Source organism: Neofelis nebulosa, chromosome 9 (genome assembly GCF_028018385.1).
Source record: "Neofelis nebulosa isolate mNeoNeb1 chromosome 9, mNeoNeb1.pri, whole genome shotgun sequence".
Taxonomy (NCBI): domain Eukaryota; kingdom Metazoa; phylum Chordata; class Mammalia; order Carnivora; family Felidae; genus Neofelis; species Neofelis nebulosa.
Window position 1 is genome coordinate 73,946,695 of NC_080790.1, and position 16,478 is coordinate 73,963,172.

Consider the following 16,478-nt stretch of genomic DNA (forward strand, 5'->3'; position numbering starts at 1 on the left):
AGGACAGACACTTGAAGGCATGGGATTGAAGAATGTGCCTTAATTACTGCCTCTTCCATGCAAATTCACCCTTTTGCCTTCTGTGTAAAAATGCACCTGAAGCTTTGTCAGTACAGGGTGCAGGACACACAGTGCAAGAAAAAGGGGGAGTGCGTTCCCCTTGCAACACCTGCTGTTTCCCCAGATTGCAGAGCCCAGGGCTTCTCCAGCTCCTCAGCTTCCCTGAGCACCCGCTCCCACACCCAAATGACAAAAGCAGCTTTAAGGGCACATGGGTGGCTCAGTCGGTTAAGCGTTGGACTCTTGATTTCGGCTCAGGTCATGATCTCATGATTGTGAGATTGAGCCCTGTCTCCGAGCTGGGCATGGAGCCTGCTTAAAATTCTCTCCCTCTCTACTGCTTGTGCTCTTTCGGCGGGGGGGGGGGGGGGGGGGGGGGGGAAGGCAGCTTTACGGAGTGCCTTTGGTGTCTAATAGGACATGTTCCTATGAAGTTTTTCCCCAGCACCCTAAAGCAGGGGTTCAGCAAACTTTCTGTTAAGGGCCAGAATGAATATTTTAGGCTTTGCCAGCCAGTGGGTCCAACGCTACTCTTCTGCCGTAGTACAAAACAGCCACACACAATAAATGAACGTAGCTGTGCTCCAATAGAACTTTATTTACAGACACTGACATTTTTACCATGTAACTTTCACACACTAGGAAATATTCAATCCTTTAAAAATGCAGAAGCCATTCTTATTTCCCAGGCTATATGAAAACAGGTGGTAGGCCAGGCTGCAGGCTGTAGTTTGAGGACTCCTGTCCTAGAGGGCATATTTCCAGCAAGTTCCATGGGGCAGATTTTCAGTAAGTCCCTCCAGGGTAGCATCATAGCAACTTCCCTGCTCTTCAGTGAGCTGCACTGCCCTCTCCCAACGGGTCCAGATCTCAGCCCGGGGAGTGGGGCTTAGGCGAAGTAGAGATTCTCTTCTTCGGGTGCTCTGTCTCAGGCCTAGGGGTAATGGCTGCTCCTTATTATCTATTCCCTTCTTGCTACTCGCGGTATCAATTTCTATTGCTGCATAATGCATTACCACAAATTTAGCATTTTAAGACAATAAACACATTATCAGTTTCCACAGGTCAGGAGTTTAGGCATCACATAAGTGGGTCCTTTTCTCGGTCTCAAGACTGCGGTAATGTTGGCCAGGGCTGTGATCTCATCTGGAGCCGGGGTCCTCTTCCAAGCTCAGTGATTGTTGGCGGAATTCAGTTCTTGTGGTTGTGGGACTGAGGCCCTCCTCTCAGCCTGCTGTTTCCTGATAGGTGACCCTCTCCACCACATGGCAGTTTGCTTTAAGACTAATGGGAGAGCTCATCTATAGTTTCTACTTCTTGTCTCCTACCTTCAGGCACTCTTTTGTAATCTTTCAATACAGTCAAGCTTTAGGGATCTCAATCACATCTACATCTAAAATCCCCTCACCTTTGCCATAAAATGTAACTTAATCTTGGGAGTGACTGCTCATCATATTCACAGGCCCCGCCCACACTCTAGGGGAGAGGATTATTTGGGCATGTACATCAGGGATAAGTAATCTTGGGGGACATCCTAGAAGTCTGCCTACTACAGAAGGGATAAAAATCGTTGGTAAATGTTCAATCTAACTTTTACATTTTCTTTAATGCTGTTCTCTTCATAGTGTTTTTAAAAATTTCCTATCAAAAGCAAAATTTCAGGACACTCTTAACTCACACAAAATGTGTCTTACTGTAATTATTTGTCATGTAAGATGTTGAATGTCTGGTGCTTTAACTCAACCAACCATAGCATTCATGGTTCACAACATTATCCTAAGGTGTGTTTGTCAAAATGCCAATTTGTTTAAAACAGAAACTTAGATTCATTCAGAATAAAACTGTTTGATTTTTCTGTGTAGAAGTTACATAGAGATTATACACTTTATACTGAATACACATAATTATAAATACTCCTATAAAACTCCAATTTGCAGTTAGCATTCTGAGCATTTCTTAACCTGTTATCTTATTTGTATACTATGAAATTTGATTCTGTATGATTCAAACAAAGTTAGGAAATTTAGTTTTAAAATGTTTTATTTCAGTTTGTAAAAAAAAAAGTTTGTATGTACAAGACTCAAAGTAAACAGAAAGGCAGCGTTCAATCACAAATGGATGAGACACTAGTCATTAAATCTCTACTGTGGAAGCATATTTAAGGTACACACTTCAATGTAAGGCAGAAACAATTTTAACTCTGCAGTCCAAGTTCTGAGTTTTGTATCAGATCTGCATATATAAGACACTTGTGGTCAAATTTTAAGATTGGTAAAGTCAATTTGAAGCTGCTTATATATTGAGTACAGGTTTCACTATTACAAACAGATGTTAACTAACAAAACAATAGTCCTCAAAGATCTCTTTGTCCCATGTTTGTACATTTGTAATGTTTGCTGACTTCCCTTCTTGTAGTTACTCTTCAAATTATAGTCATTATGCATTGAGTTCCCTATGCATCTCACCCATCTCCTTTATCTGAAATAGAGGAAAAAAAGAGAAAACAAATTTAAATAATTTTCCAGGCTTTTGTTCATCCTTAAAATAGTTACAAAAAAAAAAAAAAAAAAAAAAGAGGAAAGCAAGATGATTCTCTCCACGTTTATGAGCCCCATTTGGAAAAAGAAAAAATGTACTACAAGGAAGCATGCACTGAATGCATGACCCAAACTACTATTTGGAGGTAAGACGGCCAAAGTGATGGGGAAGTAGCAGGTGAGTTAGATCTTTAAGAATGGATAAGGTCTTTATTAAATGGATGCCATTTTTACATCCAGTAAGAAACAATATATTTTCTATTTTACAGACGAGGAAATTGAAGCTCAGAATTGACTTGTCACAGATCACACAATTAGTTACAAGCAGAACTGAGACAAGATGAATGGAAACTACGACCACTGGCAAACATTCTGCTGTGTGCCAAGCAGTGGACCAACACTGTATACAGACTACTGTGTTTAATCCTACAATGGGTCTGTACGTATATCCCCATTTTACAGATAAGGAAACATGGAGGCTTAAAGAAGTTAAATAACTTGCCCAGCTAACAAGTAATCAAATCCACATCTATATTGCTCTTGACCACAACACTACATTGTCATTCCAACTTTGTTATGCTTCAGTTCAGGGAGAGTCTGTCCCCTAGACCTGTGGTCACCAAACCAGGTAAGCCAGATGGTCAACTATGGTTTAGGAAAAAAAAAAAAAACCGCTACAACTTTCTAGTTCTATTCAATTTTTTTTCAATATTCTTTTACATTTCTGTGTTTCTTGGTAGAAGATTAGTAAAATGCACATACACAATTACAAATAAATGCATAAATATATAAAAATCAGTGGGTATACTGAAAATGTTATTGACAGAGTTCAGGAACAAGTGTGGTTCACATCCAACTCCAAGCAACTGACACGCTAACAATCTCACACTTTGTCTTCACACTAATGTAGGTGACTAGTTAGCATGGAAGAGACTCATTAGGACATGTATTAAGCTCTTTTTTAATAATTATTTCACTGGAATAAAAACAATAACTCAGGTCATCAGCCACATTAAGTTTCTGTAATGTGAATCCACAGAGTACGCCTCTGAAAGATTCCATTAAAAGTTGACACTTTGTCAAACAAAAATTGCAGGTTTCCTATCCCACTATGCGTTGAGGCAGAATTCAATATTAGCTGGTCTGCCATGGAACTCATGAAGGAGAATTTAAGGAAACACTGAAAGACTGTCCCTAAGACCTTAAGGACTATACTATGAAGGGGCTCCAGTATAATGGAGTCCTATCAGTGTCTAGGTAGGTATAGTGATTATCAGGAGTAAGAGATTTAAAAAGGGGCCTTTTTATTAAGTAATCCATTTACCTCAGCCTTCTCATACTTTGCCATTCTGTTCTTTCTGGAGATAACCTGAATGGAAGAAAAATTGACACATAAATGTTTTTAATGAACATTATTCCTATCTGAACAAATTTAATTTTAAAATCTACAGATATTATTTCTTAAATTAAAATTTCCCTACTAAACTAAAAAAAACAAAAGCCTATACTTACCATGACGAGACCTAAGTAATATACAGAATTAAAGAGGTTTTTAAAAAATGTTTATTTATTTTTGAGAGAAGGACAGTATACTATGTGCGCATGAGCAGAGAAGGGGCAAAGAGAAAGAGGGAGACAGAGAATCCCAAGTAGGCTCTATGCTGTCAGTGCAGAGCCCTATGCATGGCTTGAACTCACAAACTGTGAGATCATGATCCAAGCTGAAGTCAGACACTTAACTGACTGAGCCACTCAGGTGCCCCTAATATACAGAATTGTTGCATCATTATTTTATATACCAGAAACTAATATAACACTGTTTATTATATTTCAATTAAAAAAAAAAAACAAAAAAAACTTTGAGCCCAGCCCCCACCAAAATCTTCTGGAAGAGTAACAACAAAAAGCCTACAACAACCAGTTAAACAAACCAAAAAAAAAAAAAAAAAAATGCATTGAGATCTAACGGCCTGTTATGCATTCTTCTACATTTTGCTCCATCCTAATACAAACATACACAAAACCATACATATGAGTTTTGGGAAAGGGGGCAGTCTAAAAAAATGGGATCATACAGTATTATTTCCCTCTCTGCACAGCCTATATCAACATCATAGGAACCTTCCGATGAGCAAAAGTTATAAATTGCACTCATTCTTTTTAACAGCTTTATTCCATAACATAGATATTCCACAATCTCCTCATCCATTTTCCTACAGGGGTGCACTCAAATTGTTTCCAGATTCACCCTTACGAGCAACAGTGCAATACATAACCTATACTGTCCTTCCTATGTACCTGTGCTTTCATTTCTATAGGACAATTTGATTTCTAGGATTCTCTCATGTGTTTATTTCCCATCTGGATTTCTTCTGTGAATCATCTATCCATGCTGTTTGCTATTCTTGATTTAATTTTCTCCTCTAAGAATTCATATATTATGCATAACTATCTTTTTTGTTTTATGCATCATGGATATTTCCCCCCAGCATATCATTGCTATTTTTCACTTTATAAGATCTTTGCCATAAAAAATGTTTAATTTCAACTTAGTCAAATATGTAACTTTTCACTCATGGACTCTAGATTTCCTGCCTTGCTTGGTTTCCTTTACCACAAGGTTGTACAAACATTTCCTAAATTAATTTTGAGGCTTGTTCTATTTTTCAACATTTGTTACTATAATCCATCGGGAATTTGTTTGAACATGGGCACCCTGCTCCATAATGTACCATTCCCAGAGTTGGGCAATATGGCCTGCCCTGGGGGGGTGAAATAGAAACTCAACTTTGTTTTCGTCCAGATGGATAGCCAAGTATGATGATTCCACTGAACTGAAAATTTAAGTTTTCACATACCCTCAAATCTATTTCTGAATTATGCTATGTTGTTAAGATTTCTTAATGCTGAGCATCCTTGTATTTCTAGAATAAATCCTGTCCAGGTGGTACCTTCTTCTGCTGAGGCACTGCTAAATTAAATTTGCTAATCTTTTGTTTAGAATCGTTCCTCATATTTACCACTTTTAACCCTTTCCATGCTAACTTTAATAATTGGTGTTCTGTTGTTTCATTTCATTGAACGGTTTGGGAGTTCAGGTATTTTGCACTGATGCTGGCAGGGCTGTTGGACTGTTTGCAGCAAGAGAACTAAAGGACATTTGCTGCTTGGTGGCAACGTAACTGACCTGTGCGGTGCTCAGCTATGAGCTTTTCTCAGATTAGTATCCTTTCTTACTTCATAAAGTGACCATTTTATAAAAAAGGGCCAGATGCAAGAGATTCATTCACTATAGAGTATTATAAAAACTGAAGATTTTGCTTCATTAATATGTTCTAAAATATGGAGATAGTTCTCTCACATTGTCACCTTTTCTTGAAAAAATATGCCTTCAAATGGCTGGGTGGCTCAGTTGGTTGAGCCTCTGACTCTTCATTTTGGCTCAGGTCATCATCCAGGGTCATGGGATCAAGGCCTGCACTGGGCTCTTCACTGACAGTGCAAAGCCTGCTCAGGATTCTCTCTTTCTGCCCCCCCCCTCTCTTCCCCACCCCTGTACACTCTCTCTCTCTCTCTAAAATAAAATAAAATAAAATAAAATAAAATAAAATAAAATAAAATAGGGGCGCCTGGGTGGCTCAGTCGGTTAAGCAGCCGACTTTGGCTCAGGTCATGATCTCGCGGTCCGTGAGTTCGAGCCCCGCGTCAGGCTCTGTGCTGACAGCTCAGAGCCTGGAGCCTGTTTCGGATTCTGTATCTCCCTCTCTCTGACCCTCCCCTGTTCATGCTTTGTCTCTCTCTGTCTCAAAAATAAATAAATGTTAAAAAAAAATTTTTTTTTAAATAAAAATAAAAATAAAATAAAATAAATAAAAAAAGAAAAAAAGAAAGTGGACTTGTTCTACACTCACCAGCACAACGATTCCAGCAATAATTGCAAGTGTCACAACCACAATGACAGCAATAATACCAGCTTGCAGACCCTGCATTGAAAATTCAGGTGGTTTTTCATCAACATAGTAAATTGCAGTTCGCCCGGGATCCAGATCCAATTGCTCCCCGTTTACTCTCAGATCCATTTTACTGGAATGGAACAAGGATTCGTCTTTAACCTATATTTAGAAGGAGAAAAGCAATTTAAAATATTTAAGAAAACCTACCATGGCCACATAGAATTAGATGCCAATTATACATGGAAAGAACTGCTGTCAAGGGTCTTTTTGGTTTCAGCGGTAACAATCACGTACGCTGAAACTTCAAAAAAACTTTTTATTGTGGCAAATTTTCAAACACACATGAAAGTAGAAAGAACAACATAACGAAATCCCATGTACCTATCACCTGGAGTCAACAATATAAACAAATGGCCAACCTTACTTAATCCATTCTTCCTTCTCTCCTTCCTCCCTTCCCCCTCCCCCTGGGCCAGATTGCTTTGAAGCAAATCCCAGGTTTCATCAGAAAATGGCTCAGTGTAGGGGTGCCTGGGTGGCTCAGTAGGTTAAGTGTCTGTCTTCGGCTCAGGTCATGATCTCACAGTTTGTGAGTTCGAGCCCCTAGTCGGACTCTGTGCCGAGAGCTCAGAGTCTGGAGCCTGCTTCGGATTCTGTGTCTCCCTCTCCCTCTGCTCCTCCCATGCTCACGCTCTGTCTCTCTCTCAAAAATAAATAAACATTAAAAAATATTTTTTAATAAAAATACATAGCTCACTATGTTAATTTATTTTTTTGATAACATATTAAAGTCGAAACAAACTATTTTTTTTTTCTGTTTATTTATTTTTGAGACAGAGAGAGACAGAGCATGAACAGGGAAAGGTCAGAGAGAGAGGGAGACACAGAATCCGAAACAGGCTCCAGGCTCTGAGCTGTCAGCACAGAGCCCGATGCGGGGCTCGAACTCACGGACCGTGAGGTCGTGACCTGACACGAAGTCAGACGCTTAACCGACTGAGCCACCCAGGCGCCCCGAAACAAACTATTTTAATCACACTAGTTACATAGCACTTCTTATATCACCTCTTGTTCATGGACATTATAATGGAGAAGAGGCTATCCACATAAACTAAGTAACTACCAAGGATACAACAGGTAAGAATTATGAGAGAAGATATTCTCTCATACACAACAAACAGGTCAGAAAGGTGTTTGCAGAAGGTGCAAGGCAGGGATGAGGATGTTATTAATTGCAGCACAAGAATCATGTGGAGAACAGAGGTGTGGATGATATGTAAGTGAAGAAAAAGATAACGAAAGAAGGGGCGCCTGGGTGGGTGGCTCAGTCAGTTAAGTGTCTGACTTGATTTTAGCTTAGGCCATTACTCCAGTTTATAAGATTGAGCCCTGTGTCAGTCTCTGTGCTGAGAGTGGAGCCTGCTTTAAGATTCTCTCTCTCCCCCTCTCTCTCTGCCCTTCCCCAGATTGTGTGCTCTCCAAAATAAATAAATAAACTTAAAAAAAAAAAAAAAAAAGATGATGAAAGATCCTGAATCCATTGAAGCATGACATACAACATTGCATTTATAAAGCAGTTTTTTTTTTTAATTTTTTTTCTTTATTTATTCTTGACAGAGAGACAGGGTGTGAGCAGGGGAGGAACACAGAGAGAGGGAGACACAGAATCTGAAGCAGGCTCCAGGCTCTGAGTTGTCAGCACAGAGCCTGATGTGGGGCTCGAACTCACGAACCGTGAGATCATGACCTGAGCCAAAGTCGGATGCTCAGCCGACTAAGCCACCCAGGCGCCCCTAGCATTGCATTTCTAAACACAGGAATTAAATGAGGAAGATTATACTCACATCTTTTTCAAAATAATAAGCCACATCAGCTATGTCCACATCATTCTGAGTTTTCTGAGATGAATTTTGCACCAGATCAATAGTGATAAGATCATTCTCATACTGGGGGAAAATATGAAAAATACAAATTAATACCAACACAACCAAAATCATGTAAAAATATTACTGTTCAATATTCAGAATATTTAGTTTTTTATTTTCTATAATCTAAATGTGTCAGTGTTCCTTTCCATTAGCGGGTAACGGGTAACCGAATTTATAACTAATAATGTAAAACTCTTTGGAAGTTTTAAAATCTATCCAAGGGAAGTAAGACAGCTACACAACTAAAAATAATTATGATGCATATTTTCTTTCTAAAAGAGAATATTCTTCTGCCCAAAAGATTTCAAACAAGATCTTAAAGTATCTTAGTATCTTAGTACCTTAGTATCTTAAAGGTATCTTACTTAGTACCTGGCTGGCTCAGTCAGTAGAGCATGTGACTCTTGATCTTAGGGTCATGAGTTCAAGCTTCACATTGGGCACAGAGCTTACTTTAAAAAAAGAAGCAAAGGGGCACCCGGATGGCTCAGTCAGCTAAGTTTCTGATTCTTGGGGGGGTGCCTGGGTGGCTCAGTCAGTTGAGCATCCGACTTCAGCTCAGGTCACGATCTCACAGCTCGTGAGTTAGAGCCCCGCATCAGGCTCTGGTGCTGACAGCTCGGAGCCTGAAGCCTGCTTCGGATTCTGTGTCTCCCTCTCTCTCTGCCCCAACCCACTTGCATTCTGTCTCGTCTCTCTCAAAAATAAACATCAAAAAAAAAAAATAAATAAAAAAAAAAAAGGTTTCTGACTCTTGATTTCCACTCAGTCATGGTCTCACAGGTTATGGGTTCAAGCCCTGCACTGGGCTCTGTGCCGACAGTATGGAGTCTGCTTGGGATTCTCTGCCTCTCCCTCTCTCTCTGTCCTTCCGCTACTTGACCTCTCTCTCTCTCTCTCTCCCCCCCAGGATAAATAAGTAAACTTTAAATAAAAACAAAATAAAAAAATAAAGCACCTTATTTGGTTAGAACTACTTTTAAAATAAAATACTAAAGAAATACAATCCAAAATGCAGTATGCATTTACCACATTCTGCTTTTAAGGAGCAAAAAAGTATATTCCTTCCTGTCCTTAAAAATGACATCACTTTTCTGCCTTGAAAAAGTTCCATTACACTATTCAAGTATTTTTCAACCAGAGTTCAAAGAGTCAAGGAAGGGGTAACCTGGTTAAGAATTAGCTCCTTAAACCAAAGAAGATGGGAGCTAGGTGGCATCCTAAAGAAAATGTACCAAAAGCAATCATCGAGAGAGGTTTCCCAGGCTAAAGTGACTGGCATGCATGACGGAAATTAGAGATACTACATTTTCCTTAAGGGTGAACTTGAGGTTTTCAAAGGCTATGGAAGGAAAAGAACAGGAAATCTGAATTAAGTGTCCAGGGTTTAAACTGGTATTCAAGTGCAGTTTAACCACTATCAAAATTCATACCCAAACCATACTATCCCACCAACTTTCTGCAAAAGCTCATTTAAAAAAAACCAAAAATCTTACCAGAATGTTTGTGATATATTTTGGATCTAGTTGATAACGAGTTGTGATTACCTCCTTAAGTGCACTGTAAATAATTAAAAACCTGTGTTTTAAAAAAAGTGTACTACACAACATTAAGAAGCATTACTTTTTAACTAAGCAGGTAGCTCAAGCTCTAGAATTGTCATTAACCAAACTTGTTTTAAAAATTTTATGCATTTTAGGGGCGCCTGGGTGGCACAGTCGGTTAAGCGTCCGACTTCAGCCAGGTCACGATCTCGCGGTCTGTGAGTTCGAGCCCCGCGTCAGGCTCTGGGCTGATGGCTCGGAGCCTGGAGCCTGTTTCCGATTCTGTGTCTCCCTCTCTCTCTGCCCCTCCCCCGTTCATGCTCTGTCTCTCTCTGTCCCAAAAATAAATAAAAAACGTTGAAAAAAAAAAAATTAAAAAAAAAATAATAAAAAATAAAAATTTTATGCATTTTGCAACTACTAATAATTGATTCAGGCTAGAATCATCCATTGATGCTAAAATAATTGAGTTCTAGTTTGATTAGAAATGGGATATTTACACAGTACCCAAGTATCTGCCCATATATTTATTAATTACAAAGAAGTAAACAGTAACTCTACCTTACAAACCTAATATATATATATCCCCTTAACTACAGTTAACATCACTAATAAAGGGACAAGACATCGGGTGCTTCCTAATGTGAAGTACTGAAAAGGACTTAAGATCACTTATGCAGTTTTTCTGTCAAAAATGTTTAGCTTGCACAGATAAATCCTAATCTGAGGGACATTCTATGAACTGATTTGCTTATACTCTTCACAAATATCAATGTAATGAAGGACCAACGAAGGCCAAGACAGTGTTCCATATCAAAAAGGACTAAAGAATCACAACTAAATGCAATGCATGATCTCAGATTGCATTCTGGGTCAAAGGGGGAAACAACTGCCATAAAGATCAACACTGGGAAAAGTGGCACAATTTGGTGTAACATTAAATTTCCTGAATTTGGTAACTGTAGAGTGGTTATAGAAAAAAGTGCCTTTCGGCGCCTGGCTGGCTCAGTCAGTAGAGCATGCGACTCTCCTCTTGAGGTTGTGAGTTTGATTCCCTCATTGCATGTAGAGATTACAAGAAAGAGAAAGAAACTAAAAGGGTGCCTTTTGTTCCTAGGAAAAGATACATTAAAGTATTTAGGGGTAAAGGGGCATGATATCTACAACTTGCTCTCAAATGGTTCCAGAAAAAAACATCTATACATGTTTAGACAGATATAAAAAGCACACACACACATACACATTTAAAAAGAAAGTGGGGCAAAATGTTCATTGGTGACTGGTGAATCTGAGTGAAGACTCCTATAGGAATCTGTATTATTCTTGCAACTCTATTTTCAAAATAAGGTTAAAATATTGCTTATAATATCTTATTTTTCATAAATATGAAAAAGCATTAAGACTTGTTTTCCTTTTTCTAATGGTGTAGAACGAAGATCTGAGTATTAACTGTGCAAATAGAATGCACTTAATAGTACGTACGTCTGTAAACTTTTAATATCATAAGGTGTTTCTCTTGTTTTGTGTTTTAGTTCAATGATGATCCAGCTGTAAAGTAAAAAGACAGTATTTATTGATTGACTAATAGGAAAATTCCCAAGTGAAATTACAGTATAATTAACAGAAAAGGGTTTATGCAATAGGTATGCCCTTAATTTCTTCCTTGGCCTTCACACGTTGCTCATAAAGCACTCATCCAGGAGAGAACACCCTTCCAACAGGTCAACCTCTGGCGCTGGGCCACTATACTCAAGGTCACGTAAAGCCAAGGCTTAGCTGCTCACGCTGGGTCACGTTCAAGGGAACAGACAAAAAGGCACCGAGTGGAACAGAGAAAAGTGACCATGAGGCTTCAGAACACCAAAGGAAAGAGTGCCTGCCTTGGTCTTGATAACTTTCCAGCTCTAGTCACTTTTTAAATAAAAATTTTTTTCCTTAAGCTAGCTTGAGTATGCTTCCGCTCCTTTTTATTGCATGAGCCCGAGACAACCACACCTCGTTTTAAAACGCAATAAATAGGCAAATACATAAACAGCTTAAATTTTTCATATACATTTAACACTAATCCAACTTTAAAATCTGAACAGTGTTAAGTAAAAATGTAAGAGGAAAATCCTTGTTTAGTAGGCTACTATAAGAAACAATTCTTAAAATAACAAAAATATATTGCTAGTGAATTCATAAAAGTATCTCTGGAAAGTTATATAACAAGCTGGTGACATCGGTTCTGTGGAAGTAAACTGGGTAGCTGCAGGCGGGTGGGGGGGGGTTGAGAAAAAAATGGAAGCTTTTCACTGTATACCCTTTTCTACCTTTTGAATTCTAAACCACCAAATCACATTACATACTCAAAGATAAATGTCATTAAACGAATCTGAAAAGCATGAAGACAAGGAACATTTGACAGCTCAACTCACTAGGTCCTCACGCGTTCGGAGCAGGATATTTCCGTGTCCTTATCAGTTCTTCTGACCCCAGCAGTGTTTACACACCAGCATGTGGTGGTGCCATTGCACTGCTTGGCTTTAAAGAGCCCCTTCTCATCACAGTCGGGATCATAGAGCCCATCATTATTTTGGAAAGCCCCCTCAGGTCTCGCTCTTCTCCCAGACTTTGTGCCAGTCATTTCTGCTTTCATCACCAGACATTTGGTTGCCACTGAAAAGAAAGCTTCATGTCATACTGAAAAGTAACTGCAGTTTTATGCATAAGGAAAAACATTTTAATTTAACTCCAAACTCCCAGAGCCAAAGATTATTGCAGACTTACATGGTTCCATATTCACTTTCTAAGTTTTCAGATGGTTCAGCTACAGGAGATAATTTTGACAAAATAACATGATCCAAATTTGAACCAAAAAAAAAACCAAAAAACCAAAAAACAAAAAACCACAAAACACAACACTTCCCAACTCAAGACACATCAATTAAGGAAGGCTAAACCAAAATACAGTTTAAAGGCAATGAGGATATTCTACTCACGTTTTGAGCAAATGACAGAATTTTGTGCACCAATTGAAGTACACTCGCACTGATCATGTGTGTTCAAAGAGCAGTTTGTGGTCAGTTTGTAGTTTTCACAGACACATCCTAGATAAATTAAAAAACAAAATCCCACTTTAAAATGTGGATCCAACTATGAACTCTAGTGTCCCAGCTAAATTATGTTCTAATAATAATGCTTAAGTTATAGGGCCACAAAGCCTTAAAAAATGGTCCTGAATGTTTTTTCAGCTGTAATTTGAGTGGCTGATATCATGGTGAATAGTTTGTATATATTATACAGACACATAGTCTAATTTGCATGCATTCCCATTTTGACTTTTTAAAACCAAGAATACAGCCCTCCAAACCTCATATTCAGCCTTATCTCCATGATGATACTCTCAGTCTCAGATCCTTCCCTCCTCCTGTTCTGTTAGATAAACTCTTGCTTGTCAGCTACTGACTCATTTCCCAAAAATCAACAATTCCAATTCTAGGATCTGTAAGTAACTCACATTTCCTCCCTCCTCCCAGCCCATTTTCTTAAAATCTGAACTTTAAAGATTTAAGCTTAGTGGGAATATATTCAGCCCTTGGACAACTTTATATCTTAGAAAAATTATACTTTCAGTGAATTTAGGGGTCACTTTTGTTTGTGGGCTTCCTAACTAAACTGAATTCTAAGTTCCCAATTTTGAAGGTGATATTAAGCAGCTTATCCTGGGTATTAGTGCCAGTTTAATAGTCATTATCTTTCACTATCTCAAAACCTCATTTTAATTTCAAATTGGCAAGCCCCTCTAATTCCGTTTATTTGTCTAGCTAAGAGAATACAATCATTAACAAAAATTACTGTGACAAACCATTTTTATATTGATCCTTCATCTCAAGTTGGCTTTAATTATTCCCTGTTTAAATTATAATTAACATGAACCACCTATATAATCGGTCCAGCACTAAACTCCATATTGGGATCACAAAAGGAGATAGTGGCTGTCCTCCAAGAGTTAAAGTCTTATGCAGCACTCTACTATACCTGCTCCAAAGCCCATTTTCATGCCCAAGGGATGTGGAAATTTAGAACAGACCAATCATGTACAGGCTTTCTGAACATACTCTATAGCAACTATCATCACTTTAAAACAATTTAAGATTAAGTACTTAGCCTTAGACTGGAGCTAGAAAAACATGAGTTAATTAAACTGCATAGTTTGAAAGTGTAATGAATTAAGCCCAAGCCCTGTTGGTAAAGGTCTAAAGACCTTTCCAGAAAACTTCCACCAACTGCCACTTTACTTCTGGCCACCATCTTACCATCAAGAGATGGCAGCCAAGATGTTTATAACAAACTAAGAAAAATGTAATCAAACCGTATGTCCAACGTTCGGATAATGGGGTGACCTTCCACACCAGAGACTGTTCCATCACCACTTAAATTGTGGTTTCCAAGATTAAAAGAAAAGGAAAATCTGGATGTTATGTGGGAGTAAACACACACACACACACACACACACACACACACACCAAGATATAAAACTGTGTTTCGGTTTACAGCAATGTTTAAAGCAATGTCTAAAAAGTATAGTCAGTTATTAATTAGGAGATTCTCTTGAAGCGGTCAGATTGTGAGTTTTTCTTTTTACTCTTTACCATTACCGATATTTCTGGGTTCCTACAATAAACTTGGCATTACCTACACGATCCTTAAAGAAGTGGAAACACCCACTCTCACACCCCAGGTAGTCGAGGCCCAGGACGACTTGCTACCCGCGCAGATGCGCAGCGGGCCCCACGGCCTCCCCGCAGCCACCTGACCCCGCCCGAGACCCACATCCGGGGCCAGCCTCAGGTGCCCGGGGAAGGAGGGGCCGGGCCATCTTCGCCACTGACTCCCCTCCCGGCCGCGGCTGGTTCCGCCACACTAGGACCCCAAGCGCGCGCCTCGGCGGGAGTAGGTGGGCGCACCCAGACGTGGCGCGGCCGCTGCGTCTCCCCAAGCCCTCTTAGCCCACTCCGAGGCCAAGGAGTTACCGAACGAGGCCACTTCGTTCACTGCCTCCCCGCCCCTGCTCCGGGCCATTTCCCTAGAGAGCGGTGCAAAGCCGCATAGTGAGGAGGTTTCCTCCTCGCCGTGCGAGCGGGAGCCTTCCCACCGCCTGCAGAGCGCAGAGGGCCTGGGTTGCTGCAGCCCCGCGCCATCCGCTCCAGACGGGAAAGCGCGGCCGGCCGCCCCTTTACCACCATCTCCGTCTCGGATGCCGTGGGACGTCCCCACCCGGCCCCGGCCCACAACTCTGCTGCTTACCTTTCTGAGCCGCGGCCACCGCCGCGGTGGCCGCCGCGAGCAGGAGTCCGAACGCGAGAACCTGGGGGAGCGCCATACTGTGCGACAGAGGCGCGAGGCGGGCTGGGGTCTCGCGGGAGAGCGTGCGGAGGAAGCGGGGCGCTGGGAGCCGGCGGACGGGCGTGGGTTGCGCGGGTCAGCGTCGGGAGGACGGCGGAGAGCTATACCCGCACCGCACCGACGGTGCGAGCTCCCCGAGGAACTGCTCACTCTGCGCGCGCGGCGGGGCGGAGCAGACCTGCCGGACCTGGCGGCCCCGCCTCCCGGGCCGTGCCCCGGGCTGCACACCTCAGCCGCAGGTCTCCGGCGGTGAGTCACCGCCTGGGGGCGGGGGAGAGAGAAAGAGTAAGCTCCCCTCCCCCACACCTGGCGAAGCTGTCGGGGGTGGGGGTGGGGGTGGGGGTGGGGGTGGGGGCACCACCCTGTCCCCAGGTGTACGTGGGCGGCGCCCAGCCCCACGCCGCCTGCAGGTGCTTCCTGCAGTGGCTGCTGGTGGGGCTGGAGGGGCGGTGGGCTATGACCTTGACAGCCGGCAGGGAACCTTGGTAGCTACGGAGAAAATTTGAAAAAACTGAGGCTTCCCTTTACCAGAAGGAGCACGACTCTGAAACCTTGAAGAAATGAGGTCTGAAGGAAAGAGTGAGGGGTCTGGGAAGGCGGAAGCTAAAATGGAATGTAAAGGGAAGCTGGAGAACCGTCGGAACAACAATAAAAAAGTCGACCTTTGAACTTTACCTGGCCCTTTACTCTTTTAAGCTAGAAAAGAAAACTCTCCCTGGCTGTCAGGAGATGACAAATCCGTGTGTTCTTTATAATTATTCTCATTCTTTCCCCATTTTTATAAGCATTTTTAGCACCTGAAGATGTAAGAAAATATGTTCCCAAAGAGCCAAATGCTGAGAACTGAGATGATTCCAGCTTTGATTAATATTGGAGAACAATGTCGATAGTCCTTTCAAAATACAGAGAAGGAGAAACGAAGGACAATAATTTCATTGCAAATGAATTCAAATTACAACATGCTATTATTACAGTCTTAAAATAATTGTAATGACTCGAGTGTTTTTAATGTTATCTGGACTAGCTGTAATATGACAGCCTCTTTTTAAAAGGCTTTTTTTTTTGGCG

The 16,478-nt window shown here is 40.9% G+C and overlaps 1 protein-coding gene across 1 annotated transcript; it reads right to left on the reverse strand.

Annotated features, from left to right (window-relative positions):
• Positions 1–638: 638 nt before the first annotated feature.
• EPCAM (epithelial cell adhesion molecule) lies at positions 639–15,556 on the reverse strand. The gene is made up of 9 exons (XM_058684186.1): positions 15,312–15,556; positions 13,004–13,111; positions 12,440–12,680; positions 11,505–11,570; positions 9,975–10,038; positions 8,395–8,496; positions 6,509–6,709; positions 3,922–3,966; positions 639–2,538 (listed from the first exon to the last, which is right to left on the reverse strand). The coding sequence occupies exons 1-9, from the start codon at positions 15,385–15,387 to the stop codon at positions 2,497–2,499; spliced, it is 945 nt and encodes a 314-aa protein (XP_058540169.1). The 5' UTR covers positions 15,388–15,556; the 3' UTR covers positions 639–2,496.
• Positions 15,557–16,478: the final 922 nt, after the last annotated feature.